Source organism: Notamacropus eugenii, chromosome 4, assembly GCF_028372415.1.
Source record: "Notamacropus eugenii isolate mMacEug1 chromosome 4, mMacEug1.pri_v2, whole genome shotgun sequence".
In the NCBI taxonomy this organism is placed as follows: Eukaryota; Metazoa; Chordata; class Mammalia; order Diprotodontia; family Macropodidae; genus Notamacropus; species Notamacropus eugenii.
This window is the reverse complement of record NC_092875.1, coordinates 46,699,565-46,721,276: the sequence shown is the minus strand read 5'-3', so window position 1 is coordinate 46,721,276 and position 21,712 is coordinate 46,699,565. Positions and strand designations below refer to the sequence as shown.

The 21,712-nt window shown below is 40.5% G+C and overlaps 1 protein-coding gene across 4 annotated transcripts in view; it reads right to left on the bottom strand.

Annotated features, from left to right (window-relative positions):
• ADGRD1 (adhesion G protein-coupled receptor D1) overlaps window positions 1–21,712 on the bottom strand; it is a 470,522-nt gene that overhangs the window by 95,353 nt on the left and 353,457 nt on the right. For all 4 annotated transcript variants that reach the window (XM_072600751.1, XM_072600753.1, XM_072600750.1 and 1 more), the window contains one exon: window positions 21,383–21,536. In XM_072600751.1, coding sequence (XP_072456852.1) covers window positions 21,383–21,536 — 154 coding nt within the window. The remainder of the gene's footprint in view (window positions 1–21,382; window positions 21,537–21,712) is intronic.

Here is a 21,712-nt window from a genome sequence, read left to right as displayed (position 1 = left end):
AAAGCAGCTCAAAGCCCTGTCTCCCATATTTGACTATGTGATCTTGGGCAAGTCACTTAAATCCAAATTGAAGGGTTTTTTCTGAAGCCTCATCCTTTTGACCTCTCTATAGCCTTAGACACTTCACTCTAGTCCTTGATTCTCTCTTTTTCTAGGTTTTCAGGATACTGTTGTCCACTGGCTCTGTTCCAATCTGTCTCACCAAATGCCTCTCATTCTCCTTTGTTTGAGTTTCATCCAGGTCATTCCCACTGAGCTGAATCTAGGTACACCCTAAGGCTTTGTCCTAGATCCTCCTCTCTTAACTTTCCTATTACTATCAAGGGGCATCACCATCCTCCCTGTCACCCACACTCACAAAATTCATATCATCCTCTATTTGTCACTCTCTCTCATCTCCCATATTCAATCAGTTGTCAAGTCCCAAGGCACTGAGGATAGAAATACACTGAACGAAAGACTCTTTAGTCATAAGAACTTTGTATTCTAACGGGAGATAATTACAACATAAGTATACACAGACTACCTCGTTGGGTAGATTCTGAAGATCATGTGGCAGGATAAGGTACCAGACACTGAGGTTCTTACTCGAACTAAACTGTCAAGCATTCACACTCTGCTTCAGAAAGTGCAGCTCTAATGGGCTGGGCATGTTGTTTGAAGCCCACATCAGAGAAGGTGCTGTGCTCTATGAGCAAAGCAGAATTGAGACAGCTCAAAGGAAATGAAGGATGGGTAAATTTAGAGAATCCACTCCAAATGTTCACAGGTTGTACCCAACCTATGGTAGAGCACTCTGAACTCATATTGGTCTAATCAGCCACAGTTGGACACATTAAAACTTGACTCTAGTCTAGTGATGTCATTTTGATCTTCTTGGAGAACTAAGCACAACAACCAACCATATAGATGACCTAAAGTCCTCCAGAGGCAGGATGATATCATGGAGACAATACTGGAATTAGAGTCAAGAAGAACTAGATTTAATCCTTCCTCAGATTTTTCTTAGGTATACAACCCTGGGCAAGACCTAACTCCTCTGGGATTGTTTCCTTATCAATAAAATAAGGTTAGACTCAATAATCTCTAGGGTCTAGCCCTATGTCTATGATCTTAAGATCCCTCTTTGAGGGATATTGGCATTCCCTTTCTATTTTGTTTCCCATGTGGCTTCCATATGTCTCTAGAACAGATTCTCTTCAACTGAAGCATGCTGTAGTTCACCAGCCTTACTGTTTGAGGTTCCAATAGTGACTAGAGAGGAAAGAGCGAAAGTTCTGGCCCCATCACTCACTGTGGCTTCAGGTCATGTTTTTGTGCTAAGGCTGAGGGAAGATGCAACCTGTCAGATAGAAATAAACCTGAACAAATGTGTGTTTCACTTTGACTTCATTTTCCTGAAATCCTCATTCCACCAAAGAGGTGGCTCTCTACCCCACATTCCAGGGAAAGTGATATACATCCAGAACATTTAGCTTGACTAATTTTCATTTTGCTGCAAAGAAGAAAATCAAATAGAAAATTTGCTGGCAAGGTAGAACATGGTATAATCAGTCACTGGCTCACTGTGAACACACACTGTCAACAGCCCTAAACACACAATTTTTCTTAATTGTTACAATAGAACATTGAAGGGTAGACTAAAAAAATAAGAAAATGCTCTCAAGTCCAAACTCTGCTATTGTGATTCAGACATTTGGTCTCGAGACCAAAAAGTCTCGACATTTGGAGAAAGTAATTCTTTTAACTAGAGTAAGCCAGAAGGGAACACTTAAAATCTAATTGTATATTTCATAGACATTTATTATTTAAAGTTCTTTGCTAAGTGTTTGACTCTGGGATTGGACTTACAATTTCATTGGAACTCCAGAAGAATATTCCTTCTACCAAGGCAGATAAATACAGTCTCTACGATTTGTAGTAACTAACATTTACATCATACATCAAAGTTTGCTCAAATACTGCTTTCCCCATTCCCACCCCCTTGCCATGTACATAGTCTCTTCTGAGAAAGTCATTGAGCTGATCAACCCAGAACTGCTTCTTTTCTTAGCTCTACTCCCAACTGCTGCCAGCTTTTTCTCTCTGTCTCTCTCTCTGTCTCTGTCTCTCTCTTTGTCTGTCTGTCTGTCTGTCTGTCTCTATCTCTCTCTCTCTCTCTCTCTCTCTCTCTCTCTCTCTCTCTCTCTCTCTCTCTCTCTCTCTGTCTCTCTCTCTCTCTCTCTCTCATACAGCTGGCTCTCTCCTGATGCCAGAGGTCCCATCGTTCGTGGGTGTCTCCTGCTTTGCTTACTACTTTTTTCTGGGCCAGCTTCATGCTGAATACGATGTCTCCTACTCGATAAGTAGTTCTGTTATAGTATGCCATGGCCAATGGGAGGTGGAAGGAATCGTGTCCCTTCCACTCCCACTGCCTACTGTTAGAGGAACAAGATTGAAGGCAAAGACTCATGTCCTTTCAAAAGTTTGGTTCCTCCTTCGTAGTTGACTCTCCCCCACTGCCAAAGTCAAACCTCTTCCTTCCAGTTGCCTCTACTGCTGCTTAGAGAATTGGTTTCACTTTTTAAAAGACAGCCAGCAGTGTGGTCAATCCTTCTCAGATAAGGACCTGCATGCCTTCTAATTCCATCAAGGAGAGTTTCCTCCTGTCTCCTAAAGGGGTAACAAATCCTCCTTTTCATTTCCTTTATGCCATTAACAGCTTGCTCTCTTACTTACCTGTTCCTCACTTTCTATAATTCCATTAACTCAGTTGGGAGGGTGCATTAATTGATCAGCAGTTTTCTGATTAACTCCAAAAGTACACACACACACACACACACACACACACACACACACACACACACACACACACACACACACACGCCACTCCCTCTTTACTTTCTTGAGAATGAGAATGGAAGTCATTAAGCCTTATTACAATTTTTTTCTCTCCTTCTGTCAATACACTGAATCCAGCTAAAATCCCCCTTTCTGCAAGCTTTCCCCAATCCCCTTTAATACCAGTGCTTTATCTATGTTCATAATCTCTGATTCATTCTTCCATTTCTTCTTTGCACATGGCTGTTTGAATAGTGTCTCTCTCATTAGGACGTGAGCTCCTTGAGAACAGGGACTATTTGTTGCCTTTCTTTGTACACCCACCAATGAGCAAAGTATGTGGCACATAGTAGGTGCTTAATGTTTATTGACAAACAAAAAAGGAAGGAACTGAAGGCAAACATCCCAACTACTGAGAGCCAAGCATTTGGAGCTAGAGTTGACCTTAGAAATTCCCTAACTCAAAAGTTCTCAATCTGTGGGTCATGGAACCCTCAGGGACCACCAAGTGATGGAAAGGAATTCTCAGATCTGTATACCAAGTATTGTCATTATCTATCACCCCCAAAATGTGCAGAATGAATTACATAAATGCAAATTAAATGAAAACTGATATAAGGAAAAGCTTCCTGATAATTTTCGAGGTGGTGGACTCTGCTCACTGGAGGTCTTCAAGCAGATTCTGAAACACTATTTGTCAAGGAAGTCATACAAAGGTTCCATGTGGTAGAAGAAATTCATGTTGAGGAAAAAGTCTGAGTTTCCTTCTCATTTTGATATCCCAGGATTCTATCAGTCTCCATCCAACACGGGAATTCAGGACAAGCCCAAGCTAGATTCCCAGGCATTCTTCCTGGACCTTTAATGCCCAAGTCTCTGTTCAGTTTGAAACTGAGAATTTAATAAGGTAGTCCCTTCACCTAATAATTAAGGTTCTAGGTAACACCTTTGAGAAAGCTGTTACCCCTGGAGATTTTTAAATTCCTAACCATTTTTCAGGTCCTATCTCCGCAATTCACCTGCATCATGAAAATTTTCCTTTCCTCTCCCAACCACAGCACCACTTTCAACTATGTTCCATTGGGGAAGACCCTGGCATTCATGTGCATCCCTCTTTTGAGTTCCTACATTCTGTCTTAAAATTATACATGTGTGTGTATCTGATGTCCTCTATTATAGAGTATAAGCTTTTTGAGGGCAGGATGAGGGCTTATTTACTTCTGTAGCATGGATAACATTGCATTCTATAGACATGGGGAAGGTAAGGAAAGAGAGGGAAGGAAGGGAAAGGGAAGATGGAAGGGTAGCAGAGGGAAGAGAAGGCAAGGCAAGGGAAGGAATACCAGAAGTCCTGAGTTCAAATTCTGCTTGGTTCACTACCTGTGTGGTCTTAGGAGATTCACTTAACCTCTCTGGTCCCTTATACATCCATGATTCTACGAAGGAAAAGAAGCTAGAGAAAGCTGAGGAGAAGGGAGGGGAGGAATGAGGAATTGGGAGAGCAGAAAAGTTGAACTTTTTAGGTTCTCAGAGTGCTAGACCTTGAAACAACCACAGAGGTCATCTAGCCTAGCTCCCTCGTTTCACAGATAAACAGAGTCCTGGAGAGGGCCAAGGTCATGTAGCTAATTAGTGGTAGGTTTTTTTCAACTCAAAAGCCAATGTTCTGATCTAAAGGCTTGTTTTCACATGCTACCAGTAAAGGTACTCATCTAAATGAATGGAAAAAAGTTACGATTATTTTGTTTGATTTTTCTGGAGTGACCTCATGGTTCTGTTTAAGGGCCTAGACGCAGTCAAAGGGATAAGAGACCAAAAAGTTCAGGCCAAAAATTCTGCATCCCTCATGGCATATATGAATAAATGCCATGAAGACTGAACTTTAAAAAGGAAGAGACAATCAAGTCTGTCTTACTCAGAACACTCACAGCCAATCATCCTTAGACTCCAACATAGGCAAAGCTGTGAAATTCTCAGCTCTGGGCCCAAAATGGAAATCTATGTTATGAAATGAATCCATGGAGATGGGATTTCAATATGGGCTGTGAGTCACTGACTGCATAGCAATTCCTTCCCACTCTTGAAATGAGGACTCCACAGCCCCAAAAGAGGGGAACAAAGCATCCTGCTCTGTTTGGCTGCCAATCTCCTGGCTCAACAGTCACCCAGCAACTAGGGGACAAATGGGGAAGGAGGAGGAGGGAAGGGAGTAGCAGCCACTCTGAATGCATCATCCTGAGTGACTGAAAAGCAAGGTTTGGCTAGGGAGCCAAATTCCCCACCCACACACACATCCCAGGACAGGCAGACTTCCAAGGCTTGGCTGCACTTGTCATCCCATAACCAGATAATCAGATAACCAGAGTTCATTCCCCAGACTGAGATTCTCTCAGCCCACGTGAAGGTGGTACTGTAACCTGAACTAGGCTTTCTTGGGGTTTCCAAGCCCAGCAACAGCTTTTCATCAGGCTGACTAGGTTTTTTCCCATAACAGGATTTCTGCAGTGTGATTCGACTGTGTATCTGTCTTCTTATAAGCAGACTCAAGGGGAAGGGGAAGGTTAAGGGCATCAAATCATGTTTGAGGGAGCTCAGGATTGCCTCAAAAGGGATCCTGATTCAGTGAGTTGACTTGCTGATTAAGCTATGTGTATGTCTGCCTCTGTCTCTCTGTTATCTTCTTCTGTGTGGGTGTGTGTCTTCCTCTCCCTTATTTCTCTGGTTCTCTCCTCTCTCTTCTTCCTTCTCTCTTCTCCTTGCCTTCCCCATCTCCTCTTCTTTCTCCTCTCCTTCTTCCTCTCTCTCTCTCTCTCTCTCTCTCTCTCTCTCTCTCTCTCTCTCTCTCCCCCTTTCTCTCTCTGTATCTATGTATGTCTCTCACTGTCAGTTTCCCCCATTTCTTTGTCTCTCCCACTGTCTCTGCCTCTTTCTGTCTCTTGTCAATCTCTCTGCCTATTCCCCCCCAAACCTACATAAAACTCAAATGCTTGCACATGCGCAAACATACACACACACACACTTCTCAGGTGTATCATCCAGGACTGCCATTCATAAATACTTAGTCATTCCAAAAATAATCACTAACACAGCGCTTTAAATTTTGCAAAGTATATAACAAGAATAATTTCATTTGAATCTCCTTAAATCCACTAGAGACAGTCACTGCAGATACAAATGATGGGGTGCTTGGGTGCATGTTCTCAGACCCCAATTCTAAAAGCACATTTCTCTCTAAAATTCACATTTTTCCCTAGCCTTAAAACACTATCCCAAGCAGTTTCTCCCCAGCCCAAGGACATAGCCTGCCCTAGGAAAACTTTTATCTCTTTCCTGATACAGTAGCCAGCTGAACCTATAGAATTTATTAGTCTGAATCAACTGTGTACTGGCTGAACAGGCTATGTACTAGGTCATAAAGACAGGTACTACTCACTGATCAATCATATGTATCCTAGACTTAGACACATGTATACTCATTTAGATTGATCTTGTCTAACAAGACATTGATGAGAGCAGCCTGGTATTCTTTAGTCAGTCTTGACCATTAGTTGACTTAGTGATGTTTCAGGCCTAAAACCACATTTCCATGTAGTCCCCTCTTTGGCTATTTCCTGATGAATTCTGGGTAAAATACCTGTGTAGTAGATACTTAAAGTGCATGTTTCTCTAAGAACTAACCATTCCTTAACCACTCTTGCTCTGAATCACCTAGTCATCACATTTGGCACATGTTTTATTATAGAATATCCTACATAACCTTTGCCTGTACCCTCTACGGTTGCAGGTTCCCTAAGAACTCTTCCCCGCTGAAAAGCCTAATAAATCTTTACCTTGACCTCAAGAATGCTTGAGTTCAATTTCCAAAATTGACCAAAATTCCAAAATTCATTCCAGGCAACCTTCCCCTATATGTGTCTTCGGAGGATTTCAAAATTTCATCCCTCCCATCCCCTTTTCCAGCCCTCATCACAAAAATGCCCATTTTATAGATAAGGAAACCATTTCAGAGAGGAGCAGTGACTTTGCAGAGTTTCCATCAATTACATGGCAGGATTTAAACAGAAGCCTGTCTACCCCTACATTTACTCTATTGTGCTGCCTTTCTAGAATGGGGGAAACACCCTCTAGCTGCTTTCTTTATGGGCATTAGATAAAGGCAATAGTGTATCATGGATGTAAAAGGCAAAGATTTTCCTGATGCCCACAACTGATAAATGTGTGTGTGTGTATATGGAGGGAAGGATATGCATGAGTAGATACATAGATATGTATGCATAAATATACACACCTATATATTAATTTTATATGCACACATACATAATACAAAGATATTGCATAATATAATATGAGAGTTTAATATTATAATGGTGAAATTTACATTCCTCCAGGCTCCATAAGTAGATCTGAGAATCATCAAAATAAAGATAACAACTGAAACCATGAGATCTGATGACATCACCCAGTGAAGTCATGTAGAAGGAGAAGAGAAGGTCCAGGACAGAGCCCTTGGGGATACCCACCTTTAGCATGTGTAACCTGAATGAAGATCCAGCAATGGAGACTGAGAAGGGCCCATAGGACAGACAAGAGGAAAATGGGAATAAAATAATACTGCAGAATTCTAGAGAGAAGAGAGCGTCAAGGAGGGAAAGATGACCTACAGGGTCAAAAGTTTCTGAGAGAGGAAGAGGAAAGAGAATTGAGAAAAATTAAGAGATAAATGATAACTTTGGAGTTTCACTTGAAAGATGAAGTTAGAAGGCAGATCACAGAGTTAAAAGAAAAAGAGGAAAGAAAGTGAAAATATATGATCATATATATTGTATATGTACAGGTGCTTATTTTTGCTAATTATAATTATATATTATATATGTATGTCACATATTATATATAGTGTAATTATATAACATTTGCTAACTATAATTATATATCATATATAAACATATGTGCATATATTCTCTCTATGAATACAACATAAACTCTTTGAGGGAAGGATTTGAGGGCAGCCTTATTTGGGGTTGTGTGAGGAATGGTAAATAGAGAGAAGGGAGAAGATCATGAGGAGCCATCAAGATGACGGATGCAGGAGGTAGGAGAACCAGAAGTTTCCATGCCATAGGAAGCTGCTTCGATGTCCTGTTCCTCAAGGTGCCTTCCCTTTTCCAGCTCTCTTCCTATAATCTCTCCCCCTCTCTGAACTGTCATTTTACTAATTATTTTTACTACCATATTTGTTATCCGTAGAGGCAACAACAAGGCTAAGGAAATAGCATGACACTTGAAATCAAATGATACCTAGCTTTACATCTTTCTTCCCAAACTTGCTGACAGTGATGATTCTGGAAAAGTTCTATCCCTTCTCTAAACTTTAATTTACCTATCTACAAAATAGGGCTAATAATACTTGCTCTATAGATCTTAAAGGGTCATCATGGAGAAAGTTTTATAAAGTATGAAGTTCTGTGGAAATGGGAATTAGTATAATTATTTATAGCTCCTTGGGAATATGTGTTTCCTTAACAAGGTTTCTCTTCATTCATTCATTTCTTAGGTCATATAGCTTTGTGATTATTCAGTTGTTTTCAGTTGTGTCTGACTTTCTGGGACCCCATTCAGGGTTTTCTTGGCTAAGATATGGGAGTGCTTTGCCATTTTCTTCTCTAGTTCAATTAACAGATGAGGAAACTGAAGCAAACTGGGTTAAATAATTTGCCCAGGGTCACAGAGCTAGGAAGTGTCTGAGGTTGGATTTGAACTCAGGAAGATGAGTCTTCTTGATGGCGCTTTATCACCTACTTGATCCTAGAGTCAGAAGATCGAGGTTCGAATCCTAGCTGTGTGCCTTACTACCTTCATGATTCAGAGTGAGTCACTCTTTCTATCTGAGCTTTAGTTTCTTCCACTTGAAAATTCCTCTGAGATCCTTTCCATCTCAAATCTATGATGAATGAATGATTAAGTGAATGAATGAGAATGATTACTTCCTCCACGTCAGGCATACAAATACCAGAGAGAGAGAGAGTCTGTGCCTTAAAGAAGCTTGTCTCCTAAAAGGAGGAGGTAACATAGATGGGGAATAATGGCTATGGAAGGGTGTGTTGGTCTGGTAAGTTCAATAGAACAACCAATTTATACAAGATTTCCAGAGCAATTCTAGTGATGATTTGATGACTATTCTCAGATCAAGAGACAAAAAGCAAAGGTTGAGGAGAGAAGGAAAAGTATAGAACCATAGCAGGAAGATGATCACTGTGAAGCATGGACCAGAGAAAGATAATCACTTCTCACTGATCAAAATCACAGCCATAGTGGGACAGCAAGCAGGGAAACATGACAGGAAGATGTCCAAACTGAATGAAGCATTGCTAAGGTCTGGGGTCAGTTAAGCCCAAGATCATGATGCTAAGAAAAGGACAAAGGAAGAGTCATGTGAATTCAATATGAGAAACAATTATTAAGTAATCATATTTAATTTAATAGGAAATAATTATTAAGCAATAATGATCATGATGTAGTGAGGTGGCACCATGGATGGATAGAATGCTGGGCCTGGAGTCAGAAGGACTTGGGTTCTGATCTGGCCTCAGATACTAGCTAGCTGTGTGACCTTGGGTAAGCCACTTAACCTTGTTTGCCTGTTTTCTCATCTATAAAATGAGCTGGAGAAGAAAACGACTAATCTCTTTGCCAGGAAAATTCCAAATGGGATCGCAAAGAGCCAGACATAATTGAAAACAACTGAAAATAACAATATTTTGCATACAATGCTTTAAGGTTTGCAAATATCTCATTTTATCCTCACAACAACCCTGGAGGTAGGTGCTGTTATTATCATCACTGTGTTACAGATGAGGAAACTGAGACAGAAGGGAAATGACTTGTCCATGGTCATACAAGTAATAAACCTCTAAGGCTTGACTTCATATTTAGGGCTCTGAGCTACCTCACTACGAACAAAGCCCTGTATTAGGTGTTAGGGACACAAAAAATAAAAATAAAAAAAAAACAATCCCTGCCCTTGAGGATCTTAGATGCTATTAGGAGGAGAGAATATGCATAGAGATAAGCTATGCAAAATATATGTGACCTTGGTCAAGCTACCTACCCTCCTCTGGCCTCAGTTTCCTCATCTGTAAAATGGAGAGGCTTAGACTAGATGGTTTCTGAGATCTCTTCTCAGATCCAGATCTACTTACATACAAAGTAATTCCAAGTGAGAGATAGCTTTAACAATCCTAGGAATCAGGAAATTTTAAATTTCATATTTCATATTATTTATTAGTTATTTAATAATTATATGAATAATATAATTACTCAATACTTTCCTGTTTAAGAAATGATGTGTTGAACTATCCCACCTTTATATCCTCTATACCTAGCATAGACCTGGGTCCATAATAGAAAAATAATCATAACAGCATGAAATGATAATCATTTCAGATTTACAAAGCACTTTACATGTTATATCATTTGAGTCTTATAGCAGTTCCATGAAGTGAGTACTTTTATTCTCTTTATTTTATGGATTAAGATACTGAGGCTAAAAGAAGGGAAATATTTCCCCAGGGTCCTATAGTTAGCAAATGTTTATGGCTGGATCTGAACTCTCATCTTCCTGGCGCTGAGTCCGGCCTTCTATCTACTATGATATTAGTCACCTCACCAAACATTTGACTTTCCCAGCCAAGAAGCAGGGTACTCAGATTTTCTAAGAAAGACAGTTATCAAGGCCAACATGGGACCTGTAAGAAATTCTGCAAAGAAGAAATGGATCCCCTTTTTTTTTTTTAACAGGGGAGTCATATTATGCTGAATCATCTAACAAATGCTCCCAGTCAGCTTTCAAATTCTTATTCTAATTAATAACAGAAAAGTGAGAGCCTAGAGCTGCATGCAAATTATCCTTTATTCAGGCCTGGTGCCAGCTGCAAACCAGTCAGAATGAAGGATGTAGTTCATAAGCCTGTAATGAAATTAATTAATGGGAAGATGACATGAAAATAGATGCCAGGTTGCTCAGCTGTCATAACCCAAGCTAGTTCTTTTAATTTGTATACATCTTGCAATCTCCATAGGAAGCTAGGCAGAACCACTTACCAATGCCCTCTTAGAGTAGGGACAAGGATAATATGTGCTCAATGGACAGTTTCAATGCCATCCAAGTGACCCGTATGTGGTCTACAGTGTGAGTTCTAATTTAGAAATTCTCAGAGAGATGGATTCCATTGAACCATAGTATCTCAGCATTGGGAGGGACTTCAGAGGTCACTTAGTCCAGGCTTTATCTTAGAGCATGAATCCTCTAGATGACATTGCTGACAAGGGGGCACCTGACCTTTCTCAAAAACCTCAAATGATGGGGAATGAATGAATGAGCATTTATTTAGTGCTTATTGTGTACAAACTGCTGTAATGATAATAAACCATCCGTACTCTCAACATTCTAACAGAAGGAAACAACATATACGAAAAGGAACAGTTGCAGGGCAGATGGAAAGGTCCTCTGGTTCTTAGGATGCAGCAGCAAAGCACACGAGCTTATCTCTTCTTAAATGTCATTTCTGCTAATAAAACCATATCCATTTCGAATGCTAATCTACCTAATGGTGCTGAGGACTTTGTTGGTGTGAACTTTATTTTCTAGGTCATTGTTGAATAAGTGGAGACTGAGGTACTTGTAGGGGATCCCATTACCTCAAGAAGTAATCCAGTCTACTCTGGGACAGATCAACATATTAGGAAGTCCTTTTTTAAATTTAACATGGATATGTGATCTCATTGGCAAAGAATTTCCCTTCAATGGTACAGATCACATGCCTAATCCATTGCTTCCCAATCTATCTAATTTTCATCCATATTCTCAGTGGATAGAGTCCTATACATGAGGAAGACCTCAGTTCAAATCCAACTTCAGATACTTTCTAGCTGTATGAACCTGGGAAAGTCACTTAACCCCATTTGCCTCAGTTTCCTCATCTGTAAAATGAGCTGGAAAAGGAAATGGCAAACCACACTAGTATCTTTGCCAAGGAAACCCCAAATGGAGTCATAAAGGGTCAGACATGACTGAAACAAATGAACAACAATAGACATGACATCAGGAGACTTGGGTTCAAGTCCCACATCCAGGACTTATTAGGGCTCCTCCCATGAGCAGTAACAATTGAGTAACTGAAATTAACCCAGTGCTTTATATCCATCTTTTCATTAGCCCCACATACCAGCCCTGTGAGCTAAGGACCACAGGTTATTACCAGCCATATTTTACTAATGAGGAGATTGAGAAGAGACTTGCCCAGGGTCACACAGCTAGTAAGTCTCTGAGGCTTAGTTCAAATCCACATCAGCATGATTCCAAGGCCTTCAGCCACTAAACCCCATGCTTCCACAGTGGTAAGTCACCTCTCATCTGTCAGTCCGGGTTTCCTTATCTGTAAAATATGGACAGCAAGGTTTCCACTCTCTACCCCAAAAGAGGGCAAATTAGTGTCTCAGATAAAGAGAGAGATAAAATTAGGATTTTTTCATGCTTGAGTTAAGTTCCACAAATCACACCTGAGCAAGCAGATAAATCACTTGAGTGGAGAATGAAGAATGAGGAGAGAAAACAGAGACTGTGGGTGCTGACAAATCACTCTGATGACAAAGCCATCACTGAGCAGGATGGGAGAGAAATTTATCTGAGTCATCCAGTAGCATCCTATTTTAACTTAATATTTTTGCTAACCCCATGACTAAGTTCTATGTTTTCTGCTAAAGGTCTGCAAGGATGTCAGCACCCACTAAATTCAGTGTCATGGGTCAAAACCTCAAATGTCCTTCTCTAGTTATGGATCCTTTAGAAGGCTGGCCTCAGAGTCAGGAAGATTTGGATTCAAATCTTGCCTTTAACACTATCAACTAAGGGACTTTGGACAAGTTCCTTAACCTCTTGGAGCCCCAGGAAACTCTCTGAGATAGTTCAAGTTGCAGCATGGGTAGAACAAGTTTCCATATCAGTAGATCCTGAACTAAACACATACATACATACATAAATATGAGAGGGCAAAGGGTGGGAGGAAGGAAGGAAGGAAAGAAGGAAGGAAGGAAGGAAGGAAGGAAGGAAGGAAGGAAGGAAGGAAGGAAGGAAAGAAGGAAGGAAGGAAGGAAAGCAGGAAGGAAGGAAGGAAAGCAGGAAGGAAGGAAGGAAGGAAGGAAGGAAGGAAGGAAGGAAGGAAGGAAGGAAGGAAGGAAGGAAGGAAGGAAGGAAGGAAGGAAGGAAAGAAGGAAGAATAATTGAGCCATTTTATGAACAAGGTGGCATGTCACAAATGGGAGGAAAACTGAATAGGGACTCAAGGGCCTGGCCTTACCTTGAGCTTTGTCCTTGACTCTACGTGAACATTAAGCAAGTGAGGCTCATAGGTTGAGGACTATGATTAAACTTAGATGTCATCCAGCTCAACCACTTCATTTTCCAGGAAGCAGAACTGGGCCCAGAGAGGTTGTGACTTGCCCAAGGTCGCACAGATAAGCGTGTCAGAGGTGGGTTTCAAACCCAGGTCCTCTGACTCCAGATCCCAAGCTCTCTTTCTCTCCTCTCCCACTCCACCATAGAAATGTGTTCTAACTCTTCAGTTCCTAGATCCCTCTCCATTTCTAAACCAGCCATGGTACAATTTAAAGTTTCCTGACAGCTGCCAATGTCAGTGGTAACTCTCTGGTTAAGTGAGACACAGGCACACAGGAGAGTGAGTAATCTCCTAGTCATTCCTCCACAGTAGACCTCATTCTGTATTGCCTGGCTAAGAGCTCCCATTTTCTGTAAGGATGTGCGCCCCAAAGCCAAGCACTCCAGCTACATTCCTCTCCTTGGACAGTTCCATTGTGGGAGCACAAAGTCAAAGGCCTAATATTGATCGTGTTTTCTTTCTTGGGCTCAGCTCAAGGGCAGTATCCAGATTTCAAGGAAGGCTTGCTTTTATCCAATTTTCCAGCCCACCTAAGTTGACGGATGTAGAACTGTCTCCCACCACATGAGTCAGTAATGAATGATGCGGGGGATCGAGGAGAAAATGCTCTTGTATTCATACCCCACATAGAGGGGAGTAAAAGAAAGACAGATTGTTCCAATGTGTCTAGTTTATACCAATCTTGTTAGTGGAAAGGTCTAATATTCTCCACTTTTCCAAAATGCTAAACTTATGAATCAGACAATTTGGGGAATTATGATAAGTAGCACTCATACATCATTTTACATAACCAAATATTCTCCATTGTATAGCCCAGTAAAGGGGTAAGGGCTCAGAAGTGGGAGTCTGAGAGCCTTGGCTCAAAGCTTGAGTATTTACAATCTATTGGATAATTTAAACAGGTCACTTAATCTCATGGCCTCCATTTCCTTAGAAGAGGAGTACCTTGGACTCAGTGGTATTGAAGATTTCTCCCAGTATTTAATCCTATAGGTCTGTGATCTTAGGATCTTCCCTAGAATCAGGAAATCTGAGTTTGTATTCCAGCTGCAACGCTTACTTCCTATGTTCCCTTGGTCAAGTGACTTTCACTCTCTAAAATGTTTCTTCATCAGTAAAATTAAGAAAATATTCTCACCACTTCCCTCAAAGAACAATTGGGAGGAAAGAGTTTTACAAATCCGAAGGCAAGAGGGTGAGAATTTGGACTTTTCACTGATGTCCTACCAGTGTTCTTAGGACAGCAGCTGTTAGAGGCAATATTAAGACCAGCTTGTTTCTGAGAAGTGGCAGCTTCAAGCAAAGTAGAAGAAATTGAACAGAAAAGAGATACCATGTGACTTATTGTTCAATCTTTCAGGTGCACGTGACTCTTTTTGACCCCATGGATCATAGCACATCAGTACTGTCCATGGGGTTTTCTTGATAAAGATCCTGGAGTGGTTTGCCATTTCCTTCTCCAGTTTATTTTACAGATGAGGAAACTGAGGCAAAGAGGGTTAAGTGACTTGCCCAGGATCACACAGATAGTAAGTTTCTGAGATCAGATTTGAACTCAGTTCTCTCTGACTTTAAGCCTGGCAACTAGGTGGTTCCACTGGACCTGGAGTCAGGAAGACTGGCCTTATGTCTTTAGTGGCTATGTGACCCTGGACAAATCATTTCAGTGTCATCTGCTTCAGTTTCTTCACCTCTACAATGGGAGTCATGAACGCATCTATGTCCTAAGGTTGTTGTGAGGAAGCAATACCAAACGAGACAATATTTGTAAACTCAGCAGTGCCTGGCACATAGAGCTTCATAAATGCTTGTTTTTCTTCCCTTTCCCTTCCCCCTAAGGAGAACATCTTGAGGATTCTAGTGGAATGACTTCCAAAGCTCTAAGGTGCTTACCTCCACCACATGTATTCCATCTAAACTTAAGCCCACTTTTCCCCATTGTGGAAGAGTGTGTCACGGACATCTGCAAGGAATGTTTTATGCCCTGTGTTCTCACTATCTCACCTTAGTAAACACACTTGACTAAAATCTAATGAAGTCTGGCTCACTCTGATATTAACTGATAATCACAGGTGAGGCATGCTGGTGGAGGCTCAAGAACTGTCATACTAGAAACCACAGCAATCCCTCAGGACTACCTCTACAGCCCTGATGGGAGATGATTCCTTTGCTATCTGGGTCCCTAACAGGCCAGGAAGAGTACAGTTAGAGGGAAGTCCCAAGTCCAAAGCCTATACTACACAGCTGATGAGAACACTGGGGCCCAGAGAGTTTAAGTGATTTGCCCGCAAATTCAAACCTAGGAATTTCCATTTTAAATTCAGTGTTCTAAGATGCTACACACGATAGATTCAGTGGTAAAAGATTCAAGGGTATAACTGAGAAAGGGTTAATAGGTTCAATTAATTAATTATTTGGTTCTTTAAAACACTTAATCAAAGAAGAGTGATTAGCTGGAACGTACAGTTAATAGCTACTATTTACTACTCCAGCCCTGAAGATCAGAGAACCGTAATCGTGGAAAAATATGAGTAGAAGATTTGGGATAGTTTCTCTCAGATGATCAATTCCCTCTCCTCCAGAGCACCAGGGCATTTATTCCCCTGGCATGAAGAGAAGACCACTCCATGGTTAAATTATGTGAGTTCCAGAGCCCTTTCTCCTTGCTTGGTAAACAAAGCACTTGCTAGTTTTCCCTAACGAAGCTGTCCCTGACCCCCACTGCTTATCTCCAGAAGATCATAATTCTCTCTGGTGACAGGTGATGAAGCCTAAATGTGTGTATGTGTGTGTGTGTGTGTGTGTGTGTGTTTAAAGGGATAAGAAAAAAAACAAGAATGGAAGAAAGAAAAAAAATTTTTTTGAGTTCAAAGATCATTCTAATGAGGTAAAATGGAATGGTCTAGCCCACACCCTGGCCCTCCAAAGGAGCTTCCAGGATTTTACCTCTTCAAATTAGGAAAGCAATAAAGCCTCGGTTTCCTTAAGAGTTGCTTCTGATTCCATTTTCAAATTTATTTGTGGGGGTGGGCTAACGTATGTTGCACAACATTGTTGAAAGTCTCCATAATTATAGGCATATTTTGCCTTTCAGTATCTTTTTTCATTTTCTTTAATTCCATTGTCAGACAGGGGAATTTTTCTTTTCTTTTTTCCTACCTCTAATTGTGGGACCTTGTCAAGCATCATTCACACAACAAATGAGACAAGTTCTCTTTTGTCTGACTTGATGAGTTTTGAGTTAGGTGCCCAAGGAAGGTGTCTTTATCCTGGGCTCTTTCTTTTCCCCTATTCAGAACTTGCATTTGGAGTCACTATTAGAAAAAGAATTGCTTTCCTTTTTTTTTTCCTGTAGGGAGCTACATCAAATTTTCAAGGACTGTCGGTCGATACAAATATTCTGCAGTGAAATAGTGCTTTTAGTCTCAGTCTCAAAACAATTGGTAAACAGTTTTTGTGTTCCTGGTAAAGCAAGTGCATAAAACATGAAACAAATATTGTGCTGGACAGAGGACTGAATCTGGCATCAGAGGACCTGGGAGTAAGCCATGCCTCTGCTGACAACTATTTGTCTGATCATTGGCAAGTCACTTAACTTCCACAGGCCTCAGTTTCCTCTTCTGTAAAATGAGAGGGTTGGACTGGATGCTCTCCAAAGTGCCTTCTAACACTTAATGATAGATGGAGAGATGGATACATACAAAGATAAAGGATGGGTGGGTAAATGGATGAATAGATAGAAAGAAAGATAGACATACAAATATATAGCCAAACTGATTAACAGTCAATAAACTTTTACTAAGTGCCAACCATATTCCTGGCACTGTGCCAAGCAGTAGGGATACAAAAAGAGGCAAAAGCTGCCTGTTCTCAGCAGGGCTTAGAATCTAATGGGGGAGAGAGCATGCACAAACAAGTTATACACAAGATAAACTAGAAATAATTAAAAGAAGGAAGGCACTAGGATTAAGAAGAGTTAGGAAAAGCTTCTTACACAAGGTGGGATTTTATCTGGGATCTGAAAGAAGCAAAGGAAGCCAGAAAGTGAGGCTAAGGAGGGAGAACAATCCAGGGAACAGTCAGAAAAAATTCCTGGAAGCAAGATGAAATGTCTTGTTGAAGGAACGGTGTCACTTGATCCAGGAGGATTAGGGTTCCCTGGTATATCCATACGTGTATTCATCCACATAGATAGATAGATAGATAGATAGATAGATAGATAGATAGATAGATAGATAGATAGATGGATAGATGATAGATAGATAGACAGATAGATAGATGATAGAAAAATAGATGGGAAGAAAGAGATAGGTTGATAGGCAAACAGATAGACAGATGATAGATAGATGATAGATGGATAGATAGATAGATGAATAGATAGGAAGGACAGACTGATAGATAGCCAGATAGATGACAGATAGATAAATAGATAATAGGAAGGACAGGTAGACAGACAGATGGATAGAGATAGAAATAGTGATAGAGATATAAATATAGATATGATATAGAAACATAGATATATATCTATCTCATATCTATGCCTTTCTTTCCCTACTTTCAAGAAACTTCCACTCTACTGGGGAAGACCACATGCACAGAACCAGGTACATTACCAAACGTACACAGTATAAATGCAAGGTCATCTAAAAGGAAAGAGATTAGATCTGGGGTTGGTGGGAGGGTGTGGACGGCAGGGAGAGCCAAGCCCCCTCTACATCAGGAAGGCGAGATTTGAGCTAAGTGCTGAGTGAAGTCAGGGACTGCAGAAGTCATGTAGTTCATTTAACAAAGAAATAGAAGTGACACGATGAGACCCAAGTCACATAGGAAGTAGCAGAAGCAGGATGTGAAATCACCTCCTCTGCCCCCAAAGCCAGTCCTCTTTCTACGAGGTCGCTCTTGCTTCCATGGTACAATGGAGAGGGTACTGGACTTGATGCTGGGAAGACCTAAACTTCAATCTTGCCTTAGATATTAGCTGCGGGACTCTGGGCAGTCAAGTTAATCTCTCCCACCTCTGTTCCTCTATTTGTAAAGTGAAAACAATAGTAGCGCTCATTATGCAGGATTGTGTGAACATTAAATTAGATTACACAGGGCAAAAGCAAGAACAAGGATGTCCCAGAAGTTTTAGCATGAATTAAGAGAGGTCTAAAATGCACTAAGATTTTGGGGACAGCCTTATAAAAGTTACCTATTATTACCGTCAAAGAGTGACAAATATTCTATTTTCCCATTCTGCTTTCACAACACATTTAGTTTTGAACTTCTCAAATACTTGATAATAATAGCTGGCATTTGCATAGCACTTTCAGGTTTACAAAGCACTTGTACTATCATGTAATTGTCGGTATCATACTTACCTAAGTTTGTTTATCTCCACACTAGACTCTAAGTTCTGTGATGGTAGGAATTAATGTCTTGTCTAAAAATTGCATCTCTCCTCCAACCTCTTTCACCTTCCACAATGTTGTATATATAGTAGATGCTTCATAAATGTTTGTATGATAATACTAATAATAACCAACACATTTGAGTGCTTTTTTCTTGTTTAGTCTTCTTTCAGTAATGTCTGACTCTTCATGACCCCATTTGGGGTTTTCTTGGCAAAGATACTGGAGTGATTTGCCATTTCCTTCTCCAGCTCATTTTGCAGATGATAAAACTGAAGCAACAGAGTTAAGTTACTTGCCCAGAGTCACACAGCCAGAAAGCCTCTTACCCCAAATTTGAACACAGGAAGATGAGTCTTCCTGACTCCAGGTCCGGCAGTCTATCCACTGTGCCTTCTAGCTGCCTCAATGCATCACCTGGCTGCTTTAAGGTTTGCAAAATACTTTATGATATTATCTCATTTTGTCCTCATAACAATTCTGTGAAGTAGATACTATTATTATCCTCATTTTACAGATGAGAAAACTGAGGCAGATAGGTGAAGTGACTTGCCCAGAATCACACAGTTAGTAAGTATCTGAGGCAGGATTTGAACTCAGGTCTTTCTGATTTCAGGTCTAGTCCTCTCAGTTCTCTCCTCCCAGGAACAGGATGACTTCTTTGTCAAGTATGTCATAGAAAAGATCCTTTATTCAGTTCTGAGTTGGACTAAATGGTCTTTGAGGCCCCTTACAATTCTGAGTTTCTGTCTATAATAATATATATTATGTAACATGTATTATATATATGCATATACAATTATATATATAATACCTATAACTTATCAGACATATTATATGTCTATATCATATGTATTATACATCTATAATATGTAATAATACAAGGCTACCTTTGAATCCTTAGAGTCCTGCACATAGTAAACACTCAGTAGCATAGAGAATAGAAGACGAAGAAGGACCTGGTTTCTAATTCTAGCTCTTCCATTTACTACCTGTATCCTTGGACAAATCAACTGCCCTCTTTGAAGCTCAGTTTAGCTCTTGTAAAAATGTGGTTTTAGATGATGTTGCCTCTACGATTCTACGTCTGAATGCAATAAATAAGATGCTTGTTGAATTAAATTGGTGAAGGCTGTCACATCCCACATTAGAATATATTTCTAATGCTTAGGCATGATACTGTAGACTTCATGCCGCTGGAGGCCAGACCTTCCTCTTCTTCCCCTTTGGGTCTCCACAGTTACTAGTATCTAGAACAGCACATTTTGCAGAGCAGGCACAAGGAAATCTTATTGTTGAATAGGGGTGTGGTGCTCACTATTGTTTGGATTGGGGCCATTGATCTACCATCAACAACAATGCATTACTCTGAGCTGAAGCAGGGATGAGCTGCGCTGGTCCATCCTCAATCTTGTGTCCCCTCTATTTTGGGACAACAAGCCAGCTGTCTGGGATTGGAAGTACTGCCCTTGGAGCTAGGCTGAGCCATATAAGGTTTAGAACCACAACCTTGGCCTCATTAGGGCCAAGTTCTAATGATCTAACCAGCTTTGGAAAAACAGGAAAATTCCTGATGACTATGTTGGCTAGGAACCCATCTTGGGTCAACTACTTAGCGGGCAGTCTATGCCCACCTTTCTACACCAAAATAGAAATAATAATAAATATTATCAGACAGATCTAGGAATTAGACCAAAGTGCCTAAATTCCAACCTCACTGAACAGTGTTCCAAACTCTTGGCCTTGAAGTTTTGAATATAAATTTCCTTTGTCCAAGTTATTCACTTCATGCCTGAACATTAGCTCTCTCTGGCCAGTAAGCACCCCAAAGTGAGTGATGGTGAATTGTTTTCTCCAATGGAGCGGAGGGCAGAATTTTAGCTCAGTTTAATCCCCCAATGAAATAATATTTGCAGTCGAAAGCACAAAACAAACATGCTTATTTGGCTCCTTGCATAATATGGACTAAGAAAACACAGCCTATTTGGAGATTACCAGTAACATGTAACATTTCCCAATGCCAAAGTAAATTCAATGTAGCAAATTCAAGAATGCCAGGTGTCAATTACACAGTCCAAAACCTCAGGCTGAAGGCAGCTTGCAGTGCATGCACTATACATATATATCTAAGGATTGACGGATTAAAGCTTCTTTTCTTTTCTCTTCTTTCTTTCCTTCATTCTTTTCTTTCTTCCCTCCCTCTCTCCCTCCTTTCTTTTTTTCCTATCTTCCTTTTTTCTTCTCTTTCTCTTTTTTCCCTTCCTTTTTTCCTTCTCTCTTTTCCTTCTTTCTTTTCTTTCTTCTTTCTTCTTTCTTTCCTTTCTTCCTTTATCTTTCTTTTTCCCCCTTTCTTTTTCTCTCTTCTTTTTTCTCTTTTCCTCTCTCACCTCTCTTTTTTCATTCATTTCTTCTTTCCTTCCTTCCTTTCTCTCTCTTTCTTTTTCCCCTCTTTCCCTCTTCTTTTCTTTCTCCCTTCGTCTCCTTTCTCTCCTGCATCCTTTCATTCCTTCCTTCCCTCTTTCCTTCCTACTTTCCTTTCTTCCCTCCTCCCCTCCTTCCTTTCTCTTTTTCTTTTGGCTCAAACTTTATTTTAAGGACTGGAGCAATCTTCCTAAACACTTAAATGTCCCCGACTTCTCAGGCTTCCTTTCCCATCTATGGTGGAGCAGTAGTGTGAGAATGGGAGGTGAGATAATGGACTGCACAAGCAGGACCTACCCCAACCAATGGCGTAGTAGTAGAGATGCTTGCTTTCCTCCGAGCCGAACACCTTGATCACCATGCTGTAAAGATGCAAGCCTTCCACCAGCATCCAAGCAAAGGCACTCAGGAAGAAGAAATGGAGGAGCACTGCTAAGATCTTGCAAGGAATCTACAGCCAAAGCAGAGAAAGACAAGATTTGAGACTTCTCTGGATTTTATGCTAATTCAGGGGTTCTGAAGTACGAGAATATGTGGATAGAATTCAGGGTGTCCATGAACCTGGATGGGAAACAAATAATTACATCTTAATTTTCACTAGCATTTGGCGATCTTTTGTAATTCTAT